Source organism: Xiphophorus couchianus, chromosome 15 (genome assembly GCF_001444195.1).
Source record: "Xiphophorus couchianus chromosome 15, X_couchianus-1.0, whole genome shotgun sequence".
NCBI lineage: Eukaryota > Metazoa > Chordata > Actinopteri > Cyprinodontiformes > Poeciliidae > Xiphophorus > Xiphophorus couchianus.
Window position 1 is genome coordinate 15,847,277 of NC_040242.1, and position 16,928 is coordinate 15,864,204.

Below are 16,928 nucleotides of genomic sequence, written 5' to 3' on the forward strand. Positions count from 1 at the left end.
CTTAACCACTGGTGGAGTTTCCCAGGAAATATTAAAATAACTCGCTGGATTAAAATTCTTTAAACTGAACATTAAAGAAACTCATAGTTGAGCTTTTCTAGAAATAAAAGGCAAGTCATAATATTCCACAGTGCAGAGGGAAGAATCAGCGGCTGAAGGTGGCAGACTGTGATATCGAGGTGGAAATGCGTAACGTCGCAAGGAAGACAGACTGATAAAAGAACGAAACCATTAGTGGAGAAAGAGAGAAAGGCCCCCACAAATTGGCAAAGGGAAGTCAGGGTCTCTCTGCTTTGCATTTCATTTACATGGCTGGCCGTATCGACCAATCGGATTGGGAGCAGAGCCCGAGGCTTAGGAAAGCGAATAAAGACTCCAAATGCCTTCACTGCTCTCATCCCTCTCGCTCATAATACCCTGTCTGCCCTTCTTTTCTGTCGCTCCCTCTCTTTCCTCCCCTCGCTGTCATAATACCCTTTCTCTCCCCATTCTCCTCTCCCTAGCGTGGTACTATAAGTAGACCCTGTCCGATGTGATAGCGGGATGAGGAGAGGTGAAGAGGAAGAGGGGAGAGGGGAGGAAGAGCTGCTTTTTCAGCTGCACATCGCAGGTGAAAAGCAAAGCAGAGTGGGGTGGCTATTGAATGTTTTTAAGTAGAAACTGTGGGAGAAGGTCCACTGTCACCGTGATGTTTTTCTTGTTTGGCAATATATATATTTTTTTCACTTGATCAGGATGTGCTCTTCTTCTCTCACAGTGCAGGAACAGATACTGGACAATAGCAGTGACCTCAGCTCCCCTCACTATCCTCCGCAGGGTCTCGTTGTATCAGCTGCAGTAGTAGCGCAGCATAAACACAACAGGGTTTCTGCTCAACCTTCCAGTCAAAAATTTCAGACCATTTTGAGATATCTCCATTCTTTTTTTGACGTTTTAATACGGTGTTTCAGCATATTTGCAGCTTTATGTGAATTTGTTTAATTAGCCTTGATATTATAACATCTGCTGACAGAAAGTCTTCCTAAACTTCGCGGTATCCTGTTTTCTATAGATGGTATTTGGTTTTGGCCGGAAACAAAACTCAGCCAAAACATTTTTTTTTAGACTCCATTTGTTGAGATACGCAGATTAAACCAATTCAAAGCTCCAATTTTGTGTTTTCTGTCAATTTCACACACAAAAATCGCCTATTTATGATGAGCAAGGATGTTTTTTTTTTTCCTGACATGCATGCGGTATTTCTTCATTGGGACGCTGTAGCATGCACAAACACGTACACACTAATTACTAATTGACGCTCCACTCTTGAACTCATTTAGATCTAAATAATAGTATGTGGGAAGAGATACTACAAAACCTAAGAATGACCCCAGGCATTTTTTACAAGACGCACGTATTTACTAAACACATGCACACACTTTCGTGCAGACCTTAGGGGCTCAATTTGAGGCATATTACAAGTTTAGCAATTTACCCCCATCCATGCGTGACAAACGAGTCGAATGAAAGACTAGAGGAAAGACTTGAAGAACAGGTCAGTAACCAAATTCATGCTTTTCATGGTCATTATAAATGCATAATTTAAGCATGTAGCCCCGCCCACATTTTGCTCAGACAACACTGTAAGGCCCACCCTCCCTCATTGTCCCGACACACACCCCACCAGCTTCATTTACCGTTAACCATCCATAACAATGCCTTATTTGTCGGTGAGGAACATCCACAATGGGAGCCCCCACCTCCAGGCGTGTCAGCACCTCCCCCGACACCACAGTGAGTCAGTATGCCGCCAATGCAAACTGAATGAGGTCATAACGGGACGGGGTCATTAGCAAAGCAAACCCGTTGACCCCCTGGGGGGGGGAGGAAGAAAGCAAAGAAGTGAGGGAAGGTTGCAGAAAATCTTCCAATCATGATAAAACTCACATGTCACAGTTTGAAGGACTCATCCGATAAGTGATAGATAGATTCCGGCATCCGGCGAGATCCATCGCAGTTTTTCTCAGTCGCTTTGGTGCATTTCTTTGAGTAGAATTGAAATTCTAAAAAAAAACCCTGCTTGTTCAATCTTCAAATCATTGTGTCACTCGTGCACATCAAGAAGCCGTTTTCTCATTTCTGTAAACGCGTTGAAAATCTTTCTGTATATGTAGTCAAGCGATTATGTACAGTTCTCTCTTTTTTTCGTACATTTTCAACTGTAGGATGTTGATCAAAATTTAGGATATGAGTCTCGGTTTGTTGTGCAAGTCTTAACATGCAAAATGCTTGAAGAAGTTATAATAAGTAAAGCGTACTTCTATGCATTTCCATTAGTCTTTTGTTCTAAATCTGTCCTGAATTGGTAAGTTGCTCCCCGGTGAATTCTGACTTTCTCTAATGCAGGTGAACGTGTGAAGCAGCAGATCAAACATTTAACCATAAAAAGTTACGTTTTTATGGTTTTGGTTTTTCCATTTAATTACAAGTAGCACCAGATGATGTTTCTCACACAACACACATTTCAAAGTAATTCAACAGAACATGTATGAAGCAAACAAAATACATTTTCTGATAGGAAATTTGGTTTGGAAATCTGTAAGGTAGAGATTACTCATTGTTATCTTAGCTGGATCAGAAATGAGAGTCTCTTATAAAAGGAAAGTCGATATATCAGCACCAAAATCTATAAAAATATGTTGTAGCATAATAGTACATATAATAGTACAAAATAATACAGAACTACATTAAATCATACATTGACATTTTATGAGGGTTTTTTTATTATTTCCCTTCATAATTCATCAAAAAAAGAGGAAAAAAATGCCATGAGAAATAAACTGATGCAATTGTTAAGTGTTGATGTCCAAATTGGGTTTTTTTTTTCAGGTATGAAGTGAAAGTAGCCTGGGAGGAAACGACAACGCACTGATAAGAAACGGGGGTGTGAATTGGCAAATAGACAAACTGGCCCGTTGCCAGGTGACAAACCGCTTGTTTAGGTTGTCTGTTCATTATGATCGCGTTTTGTTTTGTTCACGACTGCCTGCCGGTTTCTCCTTCTTAACGTCAGTGTGTTTTCATGGTTGAAAAAGTGGGACAGATTTGTTGTGGGTCACGACAGGAACGACAAAACAGCTTCCTAACGTCTCCAAAAAAAAAACCTTCCTCTGCTATGTCCAAAAGAAAATCTAAGCCCAAAATGAACTGAGAATATTTTCACATTCACTCAGAAGTGATGCTTTTAGCTCAGGTTGTGGATTTTTGTCGTAAACTTTGAAAACCCGGGGCGAAGTTACAAGCGATTAGCAGAGAGGCTGTCTGGTGCGAGAGTGTCCTTTGTTGGCCGGCAGCATATTTGTATTTGTGTATCTTCATTGTGACGCGTGTAATCCGCATGCTCTCTAATCCCAGAGCAGGTGGCCAGGCGTTTGCCGGCTGCAGGAGGGAGTGTGGAGAGGGCACACTTCTCCTGGTCTCCTGAACACGCACGGATCCTTACACACACACACACACACGCACACACTCACACGTACGACTGATCCACACGCTCCCACCGACCTACCACTGCAACATTCAAAGAGTTGTAACGGGAGAAACCTGCGAGGAAGCATTTCCATTCTAGCTTTCTCTGGACACCCACTGTCTCGCTGCGGGTCCACAACAGACACGCTCCCCTGTGGGAGCTTAGTCACCGCTCTGAACAGGTGGGCTAAGACCGGGTGGAGCAGGGAGTGAGGCATCTGTCGACAAACTGTGCTGCCATCTCCTCTGCTGTACCTTCCCATGCGCAGAAACGAGGAACGCAAATAAAACCAGTGACTTATCAACCCCAAGGAGGCTTTTTCCTCTAGTTGTGACTTTCCTTCAAGAAATGTTAAGACACCTACACCCTCAAATCAAGGGCGCATTTCAGCAGCAAGTGCTTTACATCATAAAACCAACATACAGTCCACCAGTTATGACACAGCAGCAATAAACATGCTTTACCAAATGACGTCATCAAAATCAAGAAGCAAATACATGTCAAGTATGTTGGTCACTGTACCACTTGCTACAAGTCAGAAGTGACCTTAAACAGTTTGTTTTTAACCTCGATTTAAAGGAATTCAGTGTTTCGTCTGTTTTGCAGTTTTCTGGAAGTCTGTCCCAGATTTGTGGTGCATGGAAGCTGAATGCTGCTTCTCCATGTCTGGTTCTGGGGATGCAGAGCAGAACCAGAACCAGAAGAGGGTTGATTCAACAACAGCAGATCTTTGGTGCTATAAGCCGTACGGTGATTTAAAAACTAACAACAGTATTTTAAAGTCTATTCTCTGAGCTACAGGGAGCCGGTGTAGGGACGTTAGAACTGGTGTGATGTTCTCTAACTTTCTAGTTGTAGTCAGAACGTGAGCAGCAGATTCTGGATCAACTGCAGCTGATTTTATCATATCGATTAAACTATCATCTATTTAGCCAGCTGAAAATAATCTTACTGAGACCCAGAAAAATACACAGATATAGACCTTAAACCTGAAATATTAATATGGCTGAATATGACAAAGCTTTTGTGCTAACTATCATTGTATTCCTATTTAAGTTACATGCAGATTACAGGTAAAGACCAAGTTAATAAACAGTCATTTGTTCTGGAGGGTAAAATGGGAATTTATTATTTTCTTTTCTCTTTCATTGTGTTATTCTGTAAACAGGTTATAACCTGTATTTTATCCTAATAATTATCAACCAACTAAAGTCAGATCACCAAATTATTTAATGATAATGACATTTTAAAAAAATGTAGCGGTATTGACGCGTGCGATCCGATACTTGGTATCTTGATACTTGATACTTGGTGTCGGATCGCACACCCCTAAAATGCATACCCACAGCATCATGCTGCCACTGCTGCACTTCACTTTGGAGACAGTTTGTTCAAGGCGACATCTAGTATCTTTCTCTGTTGTTATTATTTTCAGTTTTACCAAGCAGATCAATGTTAATATCTGATCATTCTTACATATATTTGCAATATTCCATAGGCCATATGCGTGTTTTCCCGTGGGAAACGTTTTATTTCAAAAACAATTTACAAACGCCCACTTTAAGGACCGATTTATATCCAGCTATACAATCCATTCAGGAGCCAAACTAGTTCAGTGTTATTTATTACTTTCCTTCATGAACAAGAGCTAAACACAAATATGATTAAAACAATTTACAGTTACATAAAAAATTTAACTTGACAATACACAGTAATTCAAATCTGACTCATAACTTCGTATCATGAGTAGAAGGGAGGTTTAAAATCTGAGCTTAGCTCTGGCTAAGAATAAAAAATTGCTCAGCCTCCGCTTGGCACATAGCCGGCATTCCACTTGTTTCTCTTCCGAGTGGGAAGTTGGGATTTTTTGAGCTCCGAAAGGCACATTGAAGGCACCATTTCTACCCAGCAACATTTCGATCCATCCCTGCTACCAACGCGCCTGCCTGAACGCCGTCACCAGCAGCTCCTGGGGCTCTGCGGAGGCCCGGCGTTGAGCTGTTCAGCTGAGTCAGAGCTTCAAAGAGAGCTGGATACACCTGGTCCAGTCTTGTTACTCAGACCGGAGCCTGGACAGTCCTGCTTAAATGATCCAAACTTTGAAAAGCAAAACGTTGCCCTCCTAAAATCCTGGCAGTTGAAATAAGGAGCGCAATTTACATAATAACGTGTGCTGCTCTCACATGGGGCTAATCTGTGTTTAGAGCAATTTAACTGATTAAATTAAACAAGTTGATTTTATCACAAAAACTAATTCAAACTGAAATAAAACGAACAACAACATTAGTTTGCATACAAGGGCCACTAAACTGATATAATCATTGATACTGTTGTGAAACGTGTTACTATGATATCTTACAGACACATCTGTGTGACTATAAATAAGATAAAATATTGTAATGACATATTACTTTCTTTTATTACCAGCTGCTACTATTTTCTTACTTGGATGATACAGGATAAAACCTTAGTTTATGTTTTACGCACCTTTTGTTCCCGTTGCCTCCCATATATTCACTTCCTTGACAGAGCTCCTCTCCATCATCTCTTTGCGTCAAATGCTTTTAGTTTAAACCTATGTAAATGTGACCATTAAACGCCCGTAATCTCTTATTAAAACCCTTTTTTTTTTTTTTTTTTTTTTTGCTTTATAATGAGATTTACAGTTGTTGTTTTTTCTAATGGTCTGTTTGCAAAAAAGGCAAAAATTACTTTGCTGGCTGAATGTCCACTTTTGGCATAATAAGATGCTGTGGGTCTCAGGCTAAATGGATGCTTTGGGGAGAAAAAAAAAACCCATATTAGAACGGCTTTAAATTTATGTACAGCACTAATACTTTAATGGCAAGTCATTCTTTTACATATGCTGTATTTTATGTCAAATCTGTAATCAGCTTTCTGCTTCATGTGATATATATACATAACATATTCGCTCATGTTTACAGAAATGTCCTGCAAAAAAAGCAAAGTATTTATGACCGCTTGCGTCTCTCCTTTGTTAAATATTATATTTGATGTTTTGATGTCCTAACGTAAAGCGGACTAAAGCCAAGGCGATGTCCTGTGCTGTGTCTGGAACCATGAGGAACGCATCTTTTTTTATCACAAACAAAATTAAAAAGCAAGAAGTTAGAGAACGTCTCTACATTTTGAGGTATCAGAACCGCAAACATTACTGCATTTATTGGAACTGTGCATAAACAAGACGTATTGTGTAACTGTAGAGAGGAAGAATAGGGACATCGTTTTTAATTTTTTTTCTTTTTAACGACAAAAACATATGTAAGGCAGACACTTTTAGTCACACCCTCTTTATTGTGGCATCTTAAAAGAAAAATCAAGAGCAACCGATCTCCTTCAGAAAGCAACTAACTTGTAAATCGTTTCCGTGATGTGTAACTTAACAGTCTAAATTGATCTGTTCATTGAAGGCCTCAGATGTTTTCTGGAGCACAAACAGCATCCTGAAGAAAAAAAATGTCTCAAGCTTTAAACATCTCATAGAGTGCTGTTCAAATGTAAAATGAAAAGAGTGTGGCACAAATGCAAACTTAAAAAGTCAGCCACCCAAACTAACAAATTAGGTAAGACTTCAAGCTGGGATTTATCTGTACGTGCGCCTATAAATACTTGTTGATTTTTTTTTATTTTTTTTTTGGGAGCCAAACATTGGCTCTACTCTCCGTCCTCTTAAGCCTCTGCACGGCATCGTCTTTCACTGTTTGCACGACGGAATTTTGACGTAATTTCACCCAACAGCCGTAGTCCGTCATCCACAGGGTGCGTTCTCCACTTCTCCATGGTCAGTGAGGATGAGGAGCTCGCCGCCCGTCTGACGAGAGCACAGAAACGCTATTGTTTCACTTATTTAAATGAGATTCCACGACTGCTGCTCCTGCTTGCAGATGAATTATGTATGCGTTGCTGTGCTTATACGCGATCGGCATCGGCTCCCTGGGAATGTGGGACACATGCTTACGCATAACAATGCTCGACGGGCCGTTGAGCAGAAATGTTCCCGTCTTTATTTATTTAATTATTTATTTACTTTAAAGAAAGTCCATTCTGTTCATCCTGATGCGATGCAGCAAGTGTCTGTATCGGGTCCGTGTCTGGCAAGGCATTCATAGAGATTCTTTTGCTCTTCTTATTCCTAAAGAAGCAACAGAACACCTGCCCAGTCAGGGCTGCAGATGATGGGGGTTAAATGGAGCAGTTTGGGACACAGAACATCGAGTCCAGACAATCTCTCTTCTACGCATGCGAGCAGGCGAATTTGAGATATATCTGAGGTGATTAACGGCAACTGGTACGAAAACTTTGTGGTCAAACAGCCTCAGCCCGATCCCACCTCTCCTCTCCCCCAGCTGGGAGGAAATCCCGGAAATCCCCGGTCTATAGCTGAAGTGATGCCGCTTGGGGAAAGCCTCGCCTCGGGGCCACAAAAAAAAAAAGAAGCTGTCTAATCGGCCGAAACGAGGGTCTCTTTCTCTCTCTCTATCTCTGACTCCCTATTTTCTTCTTTATTATTGTTTAACATCCTTAAATGCGATGAGAGGATTAATAAAGCGCGTCTCCCTGCCTGGTCCATATGTCCTCTTTAGGGCCGCTTGTGCTTAATTGAAGGAAACCTGGGAGGGCCCCCCGCTCCAAATGCTGCAGGAAATCGGACTTACTGCTCTTTATTGACATTTATTAGAAAACCCGTTAAAGGCTTAAGTATAATCACCAAGTCATCTGCGGATATTTTGGTAGTGGAGCCATTTCTTACAATATGATCTTGATATTTTCACGTTTCTTTTTCTACTCTTTATTTTCTATTACGTTATTATTACTTATGCTATTACTATTGCTATATTAATCGTTTTGATTATTATTATTATTATTATTAATTCATCATTGAAGATGTCCTTGATGATGCGTTGCGTTGTTGTTATTGTAGCTTCAGTTCATTTCAAAGGCTGTTGCGGCGCCGCGGTATAATTGGGTCAATTGTTGCTAATTGGCGGTCGGAAGGACAATGCAAAGCCTTCAAAAAGTCACGGCTTAGACCCGAGAGGAGTCGGTCACGTTTCCCGTCCAGGCCTAATTAAAGCAATATGACGTCCTGCTACCGGTGACGCTGCTTGGGCCACGTTCGCTTCAAAAGCTACAAAAACGCGTCCTGACAAACTAGTTACGTCTGAGTTAGATATCAATATAAAGTTAAGTCATATAATTATATAGCTTTTTTTTTTTGTTGTTGTTGGTTTTTCCCATTGAAGACGATTCGATGTGTTCCGTGCGCTTTTGCGCGCAAACTGTTCCAAAAGCGCGGCCAACATGTGTTTGTCAGTTTTCCGTATGAACTGGGAATGTCAGATTGACCTCCTGCCTGACTGAGTGCGTCAGTCACACTTTCTGCCCCACTCAGCGGGTGCTGCCACAAAAAGTTCAGGTTTCGAAAATTCCTTCAAACAAACTCTTAAATGATACGAATTTAATGTGCGCCAATTGGGTTTGCGTGAAAATGTAAATACATTTTGAGCCATAGTAACTAATTTGCTGACATTTTGTGCTGCAATAAACGAACAGAAACATCAAATCTGAGTCAAAAGGTCTTTATTGTTTTATGGTGGGTGTTGTCGCTCTTTACAGTTTTTAATGGACCTTGAAATGCAAGATGTACACTGTTGTTGTTCCTGATTTATCATGAACACCAATAAAATCCTTCTTTTAGTTATCACTGGTAACATGGAAATAAAAATGTGAAATTCACAGCTTGCTTTTCCTGCGCATTTTACGCAAGGCAGAATTGCATACAGGTTATACAAAAAAAAAAAAATCACAAGTCGGGTAAAAAGAAATTTTACAAGGGGAGAAATGAAAATTTAAAAACACATAAAATACATTTCGGCTCACGCGCGAACGGACTGATTGTCAAATATTCGTATATTTTTTCTTCTTCCATAAATTAAGTAGTGCATCCAAGTTCGCGTCAGAGCTGCTTTCACACTCTCGCTCACACACCCCATCACACACACACACACACACACACACACACACACACACACACACACACACACACACTCCTTACAACACAGACACTCATGCACATCGCTTTGATCAAAGGGGCGCCCATTCAGCGTGCCAACAAGAAGAAAAAGAAAAAGGAGAGTCTTTAAGGAGCTTAGCAGGAAAAAGACCTGACCAATTCTTCAAACTCCTCCAAGCTGGTCTCTCTTGATCCTTTTCCCCCCTTCTTCTTTTCTGGTCAGCAGATTTGTTCCGTGCCCCTGATCAAAGTTGAGTCTCGATGGTCAATAAGTTAGTCCAACAAGTGTGAGACAGTCCTGCGCTGCTCGACCCGAGGTAGAAGTTAGGGCCTGAATTCTTGTGGAGGGAAGAAAAAAAAAAAAAAAAGACATTTTTATTTTTGCATGAATGCAGAGCCGGGTCGAGGCAAGAGCCAGACGCTGGTGCTTAGGACCCCCAGCATGCCACCACACAGAACATAGATCCAAAGATGTCTGTTAATCGAGAATGAACCTACTTTTAAATTTGGCCATTGATTTCTCCACAGTTTACTTGTCGGTATCCCTTTATTTAAATACATATTGTGAAATATTATATCATAATTGTGTGATGTGATCAATCTAACTGTTATGTTAGCAAACTGTGTAAGTGGGAATAAAAAAGCCCAATAAGTTAATATAGGTGGTGGTGTGGTTGCTGGTGGTGCCACCCGAATCAATTTCCGCTCAGGACCGCATTCAGTCTTAGACCGGCTCTGCATGGGTTCGTAAAAGTTCCCAATTTCTTCCATTTTTCTTCCCTCACAACACTTGAAACTTCCAAGCTGCTTGGTCTTTATAATCCAGACAGTCCGAATTGAAATTTAGCTTCCACGATGAGGCAGTTTGGTCCTTATAGTCCAGACAGTCCGCAGCACCGGTGAAGCCGAGCCCCGTCCCTCCGTACGCCGACGAGGAGAGAGAGGACGCCGGACTCAGGTGGCTGGACACCCCGCTGGCGCCCATGGGGCTCATGGTGGAGCCCGTGGCGGACAGCTGGTGGTGCATGGGCGACAGATAGGAGCCGCAGTCCATCCCGGTGAAGTAGGACGAGGAACCCGTGTAGCCCTGGTTGTAGCCCGTCGCCTGGGTGTAGGTCATTGGGTAAGACCGCTGCATGCAGGAGGAAGAGGAGGAGGAGGTTGTGGAGGAGAGCGGGTCGGAGAGCGGGGAGATGGAGGCCGGGCTCCAGATGGAGACAGGCGCCGCGCTGCTGCTGCTGTTGCTGCTGCTGCTGCTGCTGCTGCTCACAGCCGGCATGGAGGTGCTGGAGGGCGGCGTGAACTGGCCGCTGGCTCCGCTCTCAGAGCTGGCCTCTCTCACAGGGGAGCCTTTCTTTTTCACCGGCCTGCTGACAGACTTGTTCTGCACGCCCGTCTGGGTCTGCTGGGCCTGCTGGCGGTGCTTGGCTCGTCTGTTTTTAAACCAGACCTGAAAAGAAAACATATTTAAATTAGAGTAGATCACAAACTACGAAATGATTACTACAGGAAATATAGTTTACACAATTTAACCTGCAAAAAGTGGCATTTTAAAATCTTTGGATACAATACGATAAAAGACTAAAACACGTCTTGGTGGTGTTCAAGAAAACAAAACAAAAAATTCCAGACAGAGTCAACGTGAAAAACGAATTTAATTGTGTTTCAAACATTATGTGCATTTTTATTACAGAGTCGTGTAGTTTTCGGACTCACTTGCACTCTGGATTCAGGAAGGTTGATCTTTAAAGCCACCTCTTCCCTCATGAAGATGTCAGGGTAGCGGGTCTTGGAGAACAGGTTCTCCAGCACGTCGAGCTGGGCCCGGGTGAAGGTGGTCCGCTCCCTCCTCTGCTTGCGAGGGGTCGCTAATAACGACACGAAAACAGAAGGATGTCGCTGTTCCAATTTAAAACCAACATATCTGGATTAACACCATCGACACTCCTTTAGATTGGAGTGGCAAATTAAGGACATTGAAATAAAAATGGTTACTTTTAAAGAAATCCCTCTGTTACCTTGGTATCCCACTGAAGGATGCAGTAAGTCCACTCCTGAGGTAGATAAGCTCAGTCCGTTCACCGTGTACGGCGGTTGTTTCAAATAGGACATCATGTTTGCCTCCGGCACCCCGATCACAAAAAGTAGTCAAGAAAATGGCGCAAATAATAATAATATTAAGAATAGCGTTTTCCCCCCACTGGCGTCTCCGAATTCTGAAATGGTCCAGATGAATCTGAAGGTAAACATAAAAATATTAACAGTAGTGTATGTCCGCCAGGTTTTACGCGCAGCCTTTACGCACACACACACACACACACACACACACAAAGTAGGCGTCCTCAAACTCGCGGGGCTCTTAAATCAGAATGTAGACCCCCAGCTGTCCCCACTGGACTGAAGATGCTCTGTCTGGCTGATAGGCGTTTACGCCATCAACCCCGCCGCCCCTCCCTCCAACAGCTTCAATAACCCCGCCTAAAAAAAAAATCGCTTCCACCCGCTCCTCCTTTCCTTGCGCCACCAAAAAAAAAAAAAAACATTGTCGTTAAAATGCGCACTCTCGTTGGGCCCCAACTGAGCACTCAATTAGCATATACACCCACAGGTTGGGGACGAAGCAGCTGATTTGCAGAAACAAAGCGCAGTGTTGACCGATAAGTAATGCTGATAACAAAAGACTTTAAGGGAACAAACAATGGGACTGCAAACTGAGCGCGCATTGAATCACACCTCTGCATCTATTTGGGCGATTTTGTTTGTTTCCTTAAAAAATAGTGCTTAACGATTTAAACTGGAAACTTTAGGGAAAAAAAGTATGAAACATAAATATCTCCTCCTCCTCCTCTTCCTCTTTCTAAAGAATTGCTCCCGGTAATTAGATTTAAGACACGTTGGAGACGTGTTGATTAGAGAGGAGCGGTTAATCTAAACAAACGAGGAGATTGACCACTACTTATCTTCGAGTGTACCAGAAAACTATCTAGAATCTAAGATGATTTCATAGCACCAATTGAAGATCGAAACTGAGCAAATAAAATATAACTCAAAGCAATAAAACAAATGGAAAAAGACCCCCCTTTTTTTTTTGTCTGATTAAGAGGAAAGCTTCTTTTTTTTTTTTTTTACTTTCTTGGACTCAAAGCTGAATCTTTGTGTTAACGAGCATAAATGAATCACTCCAAAGCGGATTTTGAAGGACTTTAAAACTTTGTTTTTGTTTTAAAAACATGTTCTAATTGTAACATTTCACTGTTGGGTACACTGTTAAAACAAACTGTTAGAACAATTCATTTAAATCTGTGTAACCGTCTGCTTGCATTTTGCTTCAACGTATGCTAATTTAACTACTAACGAAGGTGGAGATAAAGTAGTTCCATTGTGACAATTTGTTAACTTTAATTTGTTAACTATTAAGCAAAATTTCCTAACATTGCCCTGAAGATGCAAACAAACTGCTAGAATTTAACCAATGGTACCATTGAAGCAATTTGCATCCATTTTAGTTTTGGACGATTTTAATTATTTCTTTCTGAGTAGAAAGTTTAGCAGAAGGAAAAAAAACTCCATATCATAAAGATAGTTTTGCTAATTAATAACCCATGTTAAAAATAAGCAAAAAAAGTAAGACTTGGTTTGTGATAATTTGTGATAAAAAGAAATTATATAAAGAGTTAAAATAATGTAAATAAAATAAACACAAAAAAAAAACATTCATTGCAAACGACTAACAGCTTTAAGAAGCTCAGCTAGCAAGTTTGAACGAACATTAGCATTGTTGCTATTAGCTGAAGCTGTATCAGTTTAACTAAGCTAAGTTTTACAGTTCTCTCTTGCAGGTCAAATATCTAATGTTTAGTACTGTAGGGCTTGTGTGATATGGTTAATTAGAATGCATATATATATATATATATATATATATATATATATATATATATATATATATATATATATATATATATATATATATATATATATATATATAGATAGATAGATAGATAGATAGATAGATAGATAGATAGATAGATAGATAGATAGATAGATAGATAGATAGATAGATAGATAGATAGATAGATAGATAGATAGATAGATAGATAGATAGATACAGTACAGACCAAAAGTCTGGACACATCTTTCTAATTCAATGGGTTTTCTTTATTTTCATGACTATTTATAAGGCAAGAAATCCCACTTATTAACCTGACAGGGCAGGTTGACCTATGAAGTGAAAACCATGTCAGGTGACTACCTCCTGAAGCTCATCAAGAAAATGCAGAGTGTGTGCAAAGCAGTAATCACAGCAAAAGGTTGCTACTTTGAAGAAACTAGAATATAAGGGGTATTTTCAGTTGTTTTACACTTTTTTGTTTAGTGCATATTTACACATGTGTTATTCATAGTTTTGATGCCTTCAGTGTGAATCTACAATGTCAATAGTCATGAAAATAAAGGAAACTCATTGAATTAAAAGGTGTGTCCAAACTTTTGGTCTGTACTGTATATATATATATATATATATATATATATATATATATATATATATATATATATATATATATATATATATATATATAATATCAAGCCCTGAGTTGTTCATCAGATGAAACATCTTCTTGTTTTTTAGCATCCACTCACAGGGCCTACACCTGCCTGGCATTAAAATGTGCACTTCTCTATTAATGCTATTATTAGCATTAGCCGGGATTCTTCGTTTCTTCCGAAGCCAATAACGGCCGCTCCTATCCATCCTAAGCTCAATCTGTCACTTTTCTCCTCCTCAGTAATATTCCTCCCGCCCCGCTATGGGCTAATAATTATTATTGGCTCAAATCTTTCTCTTTTTTTAACCCCCCTCTCCACCTCTCCGTCTTCCTGAGAGAAATTAACGACATAATCCGGACGGCACGCGCTGGCCTGATCGCAGGACGCCATGCAGCCGCGGCTCCGGGTTCGGGCCTCCGCAATTTTCTGCGTCATGAAAATAAAACAAAGAGTGGCATTGTGTTTATTGGAGCAGCTGACTGGCAGACGACCCGCACACACCCCGAACCCCTCTCTCTCTCTAAAAAAAAAAAAAAAAAAAACAGAAACAAGAGGAATAGTGGTCGCTGTTATTATAATTATTATTTCTTTAACTGGAATCAAAAATATACCTTAAAGAGAGATAAGTGCTACAATTGTTGACAATAATGAAAAACAAGATATTTTCAATTTTCTAAAATAAATGAGAAAAATTGTTTTAAAAAAGAATTCTGTAAAAACTTTCTTGAATTTGTTCTTTAGAAAAAAATCTAAATTTTAGACATTTCTCAAATTATTGTACATTTTGTCTACATTAAAATTTTACGTAAAATTTCTACTTTTTTTGGTCTAAAATAAAATTATACATTTACTTAGAAAAGTATCATTTTATTTTTAAAATAATTTTAGAATTTTTTTTTAGCTGACAATTAATAGCTTTCACTACTTAAATACAGCATATGGAATTAGCTAAGAATGGAATAGACAGCCATTTACAAACTGACTGCATGGCCTGCTTTCCTCTCATCATGACTAAATCCTTGTGAAGTTGTGAATCCTGTGAATCCTGACCTGTCCTGTAATTCATTGCCTGGATGCTCCTTTGGTTGGAAAAGGGGAGAAAAGTTCCCCCCACCTCTCCTCAAACACGCCTCCTCAATTATCTCCCTATAAGCTGCCCGGTCTGACTGTAAATTAAAGGAAAATCCTAAAAAGGAAAAAAAAAAAAAATCAACAACAAAAACAGAATCCTACTTACTTCAGTCTTCTGTTTATATTAAACGATCCTTTGGTTGGGCTTATAGACCCATCAAGCGGCTTTGATTTGTTTCCTTCCGGATGACCTCGTTGGATGCGGATTAAACTGAGAGATGCTCAGTATTTATTGGGAGAGAGGGAGAGAAAGTGTGTGAGTGTGTTTGAGAGGGAGGAGAGGGATTTTAGCAACCAATGGAAATGAGAGTGAAATTTGATTTGCAGAGGTGAGAGGAGAGAAACATGTGGCTGCAACACAAGTAGAGCAACACGAAATTGGATAATAGCGAGTGTTAGGAGGAAAATCCATAAATCTTTTATCTCCTTTGACCGAAATTCACCTTGTCAAATACAAATCATCTGCAAACTACCACTTACTTCAATCATTGTATTTTATGTGACAGAATTTGTTTCTTTGTGTGAAATGAGAACAGGGCAGCTGCAGTTTGAGACAAAAAAAAAAAGATATTCAAAAAGAAATTTAAAGTAAAAATTTTCATCAGTTAAAATAATTTTAAAAATCATTCATAGCAAGACAAAGTTGACAGGGATAGGATATATGGACTATAAAGTGGCAGACTGACTCACATTGAAATACAAGTTTTAAAAGGTGTTGGCCTTATTAAAGAGCCAAGAGGGAGACCTTTTTACATGAAGGTAACAAGAAGATAGGCCACTGAGTTTAGCACATTTTAAAGGTCTTTATTTTTTTCATTTTGCCTTTTTGGCTGTAGAAAATGACGATTATAATTTTGATCTGTTAGTTCATTAAGCTATTAGGGAAATAAGTTGCTGCAGTGACATTTCATCTACGGCTACTGCAAACTAATCAGAAAATAAAATGAAATGAAAACAGCCTTACTCTTTTGTCTACAATTTATCTTACAAATCCAAACTGAAGTTTGAGGTCAAATCAAAGTCCAAAGGTACTGAAGGCTGATGACAGGGTGAAGGCTACATGGTTAGAGTTTGTGTTACCAACAGGGAGCAAGTGACTGATTCAAAAGAGCAGAGACCAGAACCAGTGGTTCTGGTCTCTGCTCTGGACCGGTTTTATTCCTATGGAAATGGGGTTTAAAAAGTCAATAAAGTAAACTTATAAAAGAAAAAAACAAAGGTTAGATTAAAACCTTGTCAAAAATCAAACTAATTGCTACAATAAAAAGCACAATATTCAAAGAAGCTAGAGGTGGAAATTTGATTTCTTTCGATTTTGTTTTAAAAAAAAAAAAACTACATCAACTGGTTGAAAACATAATGTCTAAGATGAGAAAATAAAATAAAGTTCATGTAACATTGCTCCTTCACCTGGACTCTCTGTTTTTTGCATCTCAGGATTATATAAACGCATGCGCCGGATTATCAGAAGCTAATTCCACTCTTCTGTTTCCACAGATCTTCATCGCTCTGGTTTAATCCAGGTTCAATCTCGTTTAGATTCTTTGTCTTTTGTGTGATTCTAGTCGGCCAAAGCTTCAGCCTCGGCGGCGGTTTCAACCGAAGCTCTCCAACAAGCAGCAGGTTAGGGAACTAATTAAGAGTCTGCATGCCAGATGAACAGACTGTGAGGCTGTTGGCCTTTTAGTCGAGATGAAAATCAATGAGACCTTTGTG

At 39.9% G+C, this 16,928-nt stretch overlaps 1 protein-coding gene across 1 annotated transcript; it reads right to left on the reverse strand.

Moving 5' to 3' along the window:
* Positions 1-9,089: 9,089 nt before the first annotated feature.
* LOC114158129 (homeobox protein OTX2-like) lies at positions 9,090-15,690 on the reverse strand. The gene is made up of 4 exons (XM_028039399.1): positions 15,319-15,690; positions 11,558-11,775; positions 11,256-11,407; positions 9,090-10,989 (listed from the first exon to the last, which is right to left on the reverse strand). The coding sequence occupies exons 2-4, from the start codon at positions 11,652-11,654 to the stop codon at positions 10,321-10,323; spliced, it is 918 nt and encodes a 305-aa protein (XP_027895200.1). The 5' UTR covers positions 11,655-11,775; positions 15,319-15,690; the 3' UTR covers positions 9,090-10,320.
* Positions 15,691-16,928: the final 1,238 nt, after the last annotated feature.

Excerpts from the sequence above, each read along its gene's own strand:
- LOC114158129 (XM_028039399.1), bottom strand. The coding sequence starts at position 11,654 with ATGATGTCCTATTTGAAACAACCGCCGTACACGGTGAACGGACTGAGC. Across the intron at positions 11,408-11,557 it reads TCCTTCAGTGGGATACCAAG|CGACCCCTCGCAAGCAGAGG; the intron begins GTAACAGAGGGA and ends TGTCGTTATTAG. Across the intron at positions 10,990-11,255 it reads TTCCTGAATCCAGAGTGCAA|GTCTGGTTTAAAAACAGACG; the intron begins GTGAGTCCGAAA and ends TTTTCTTTTCAG.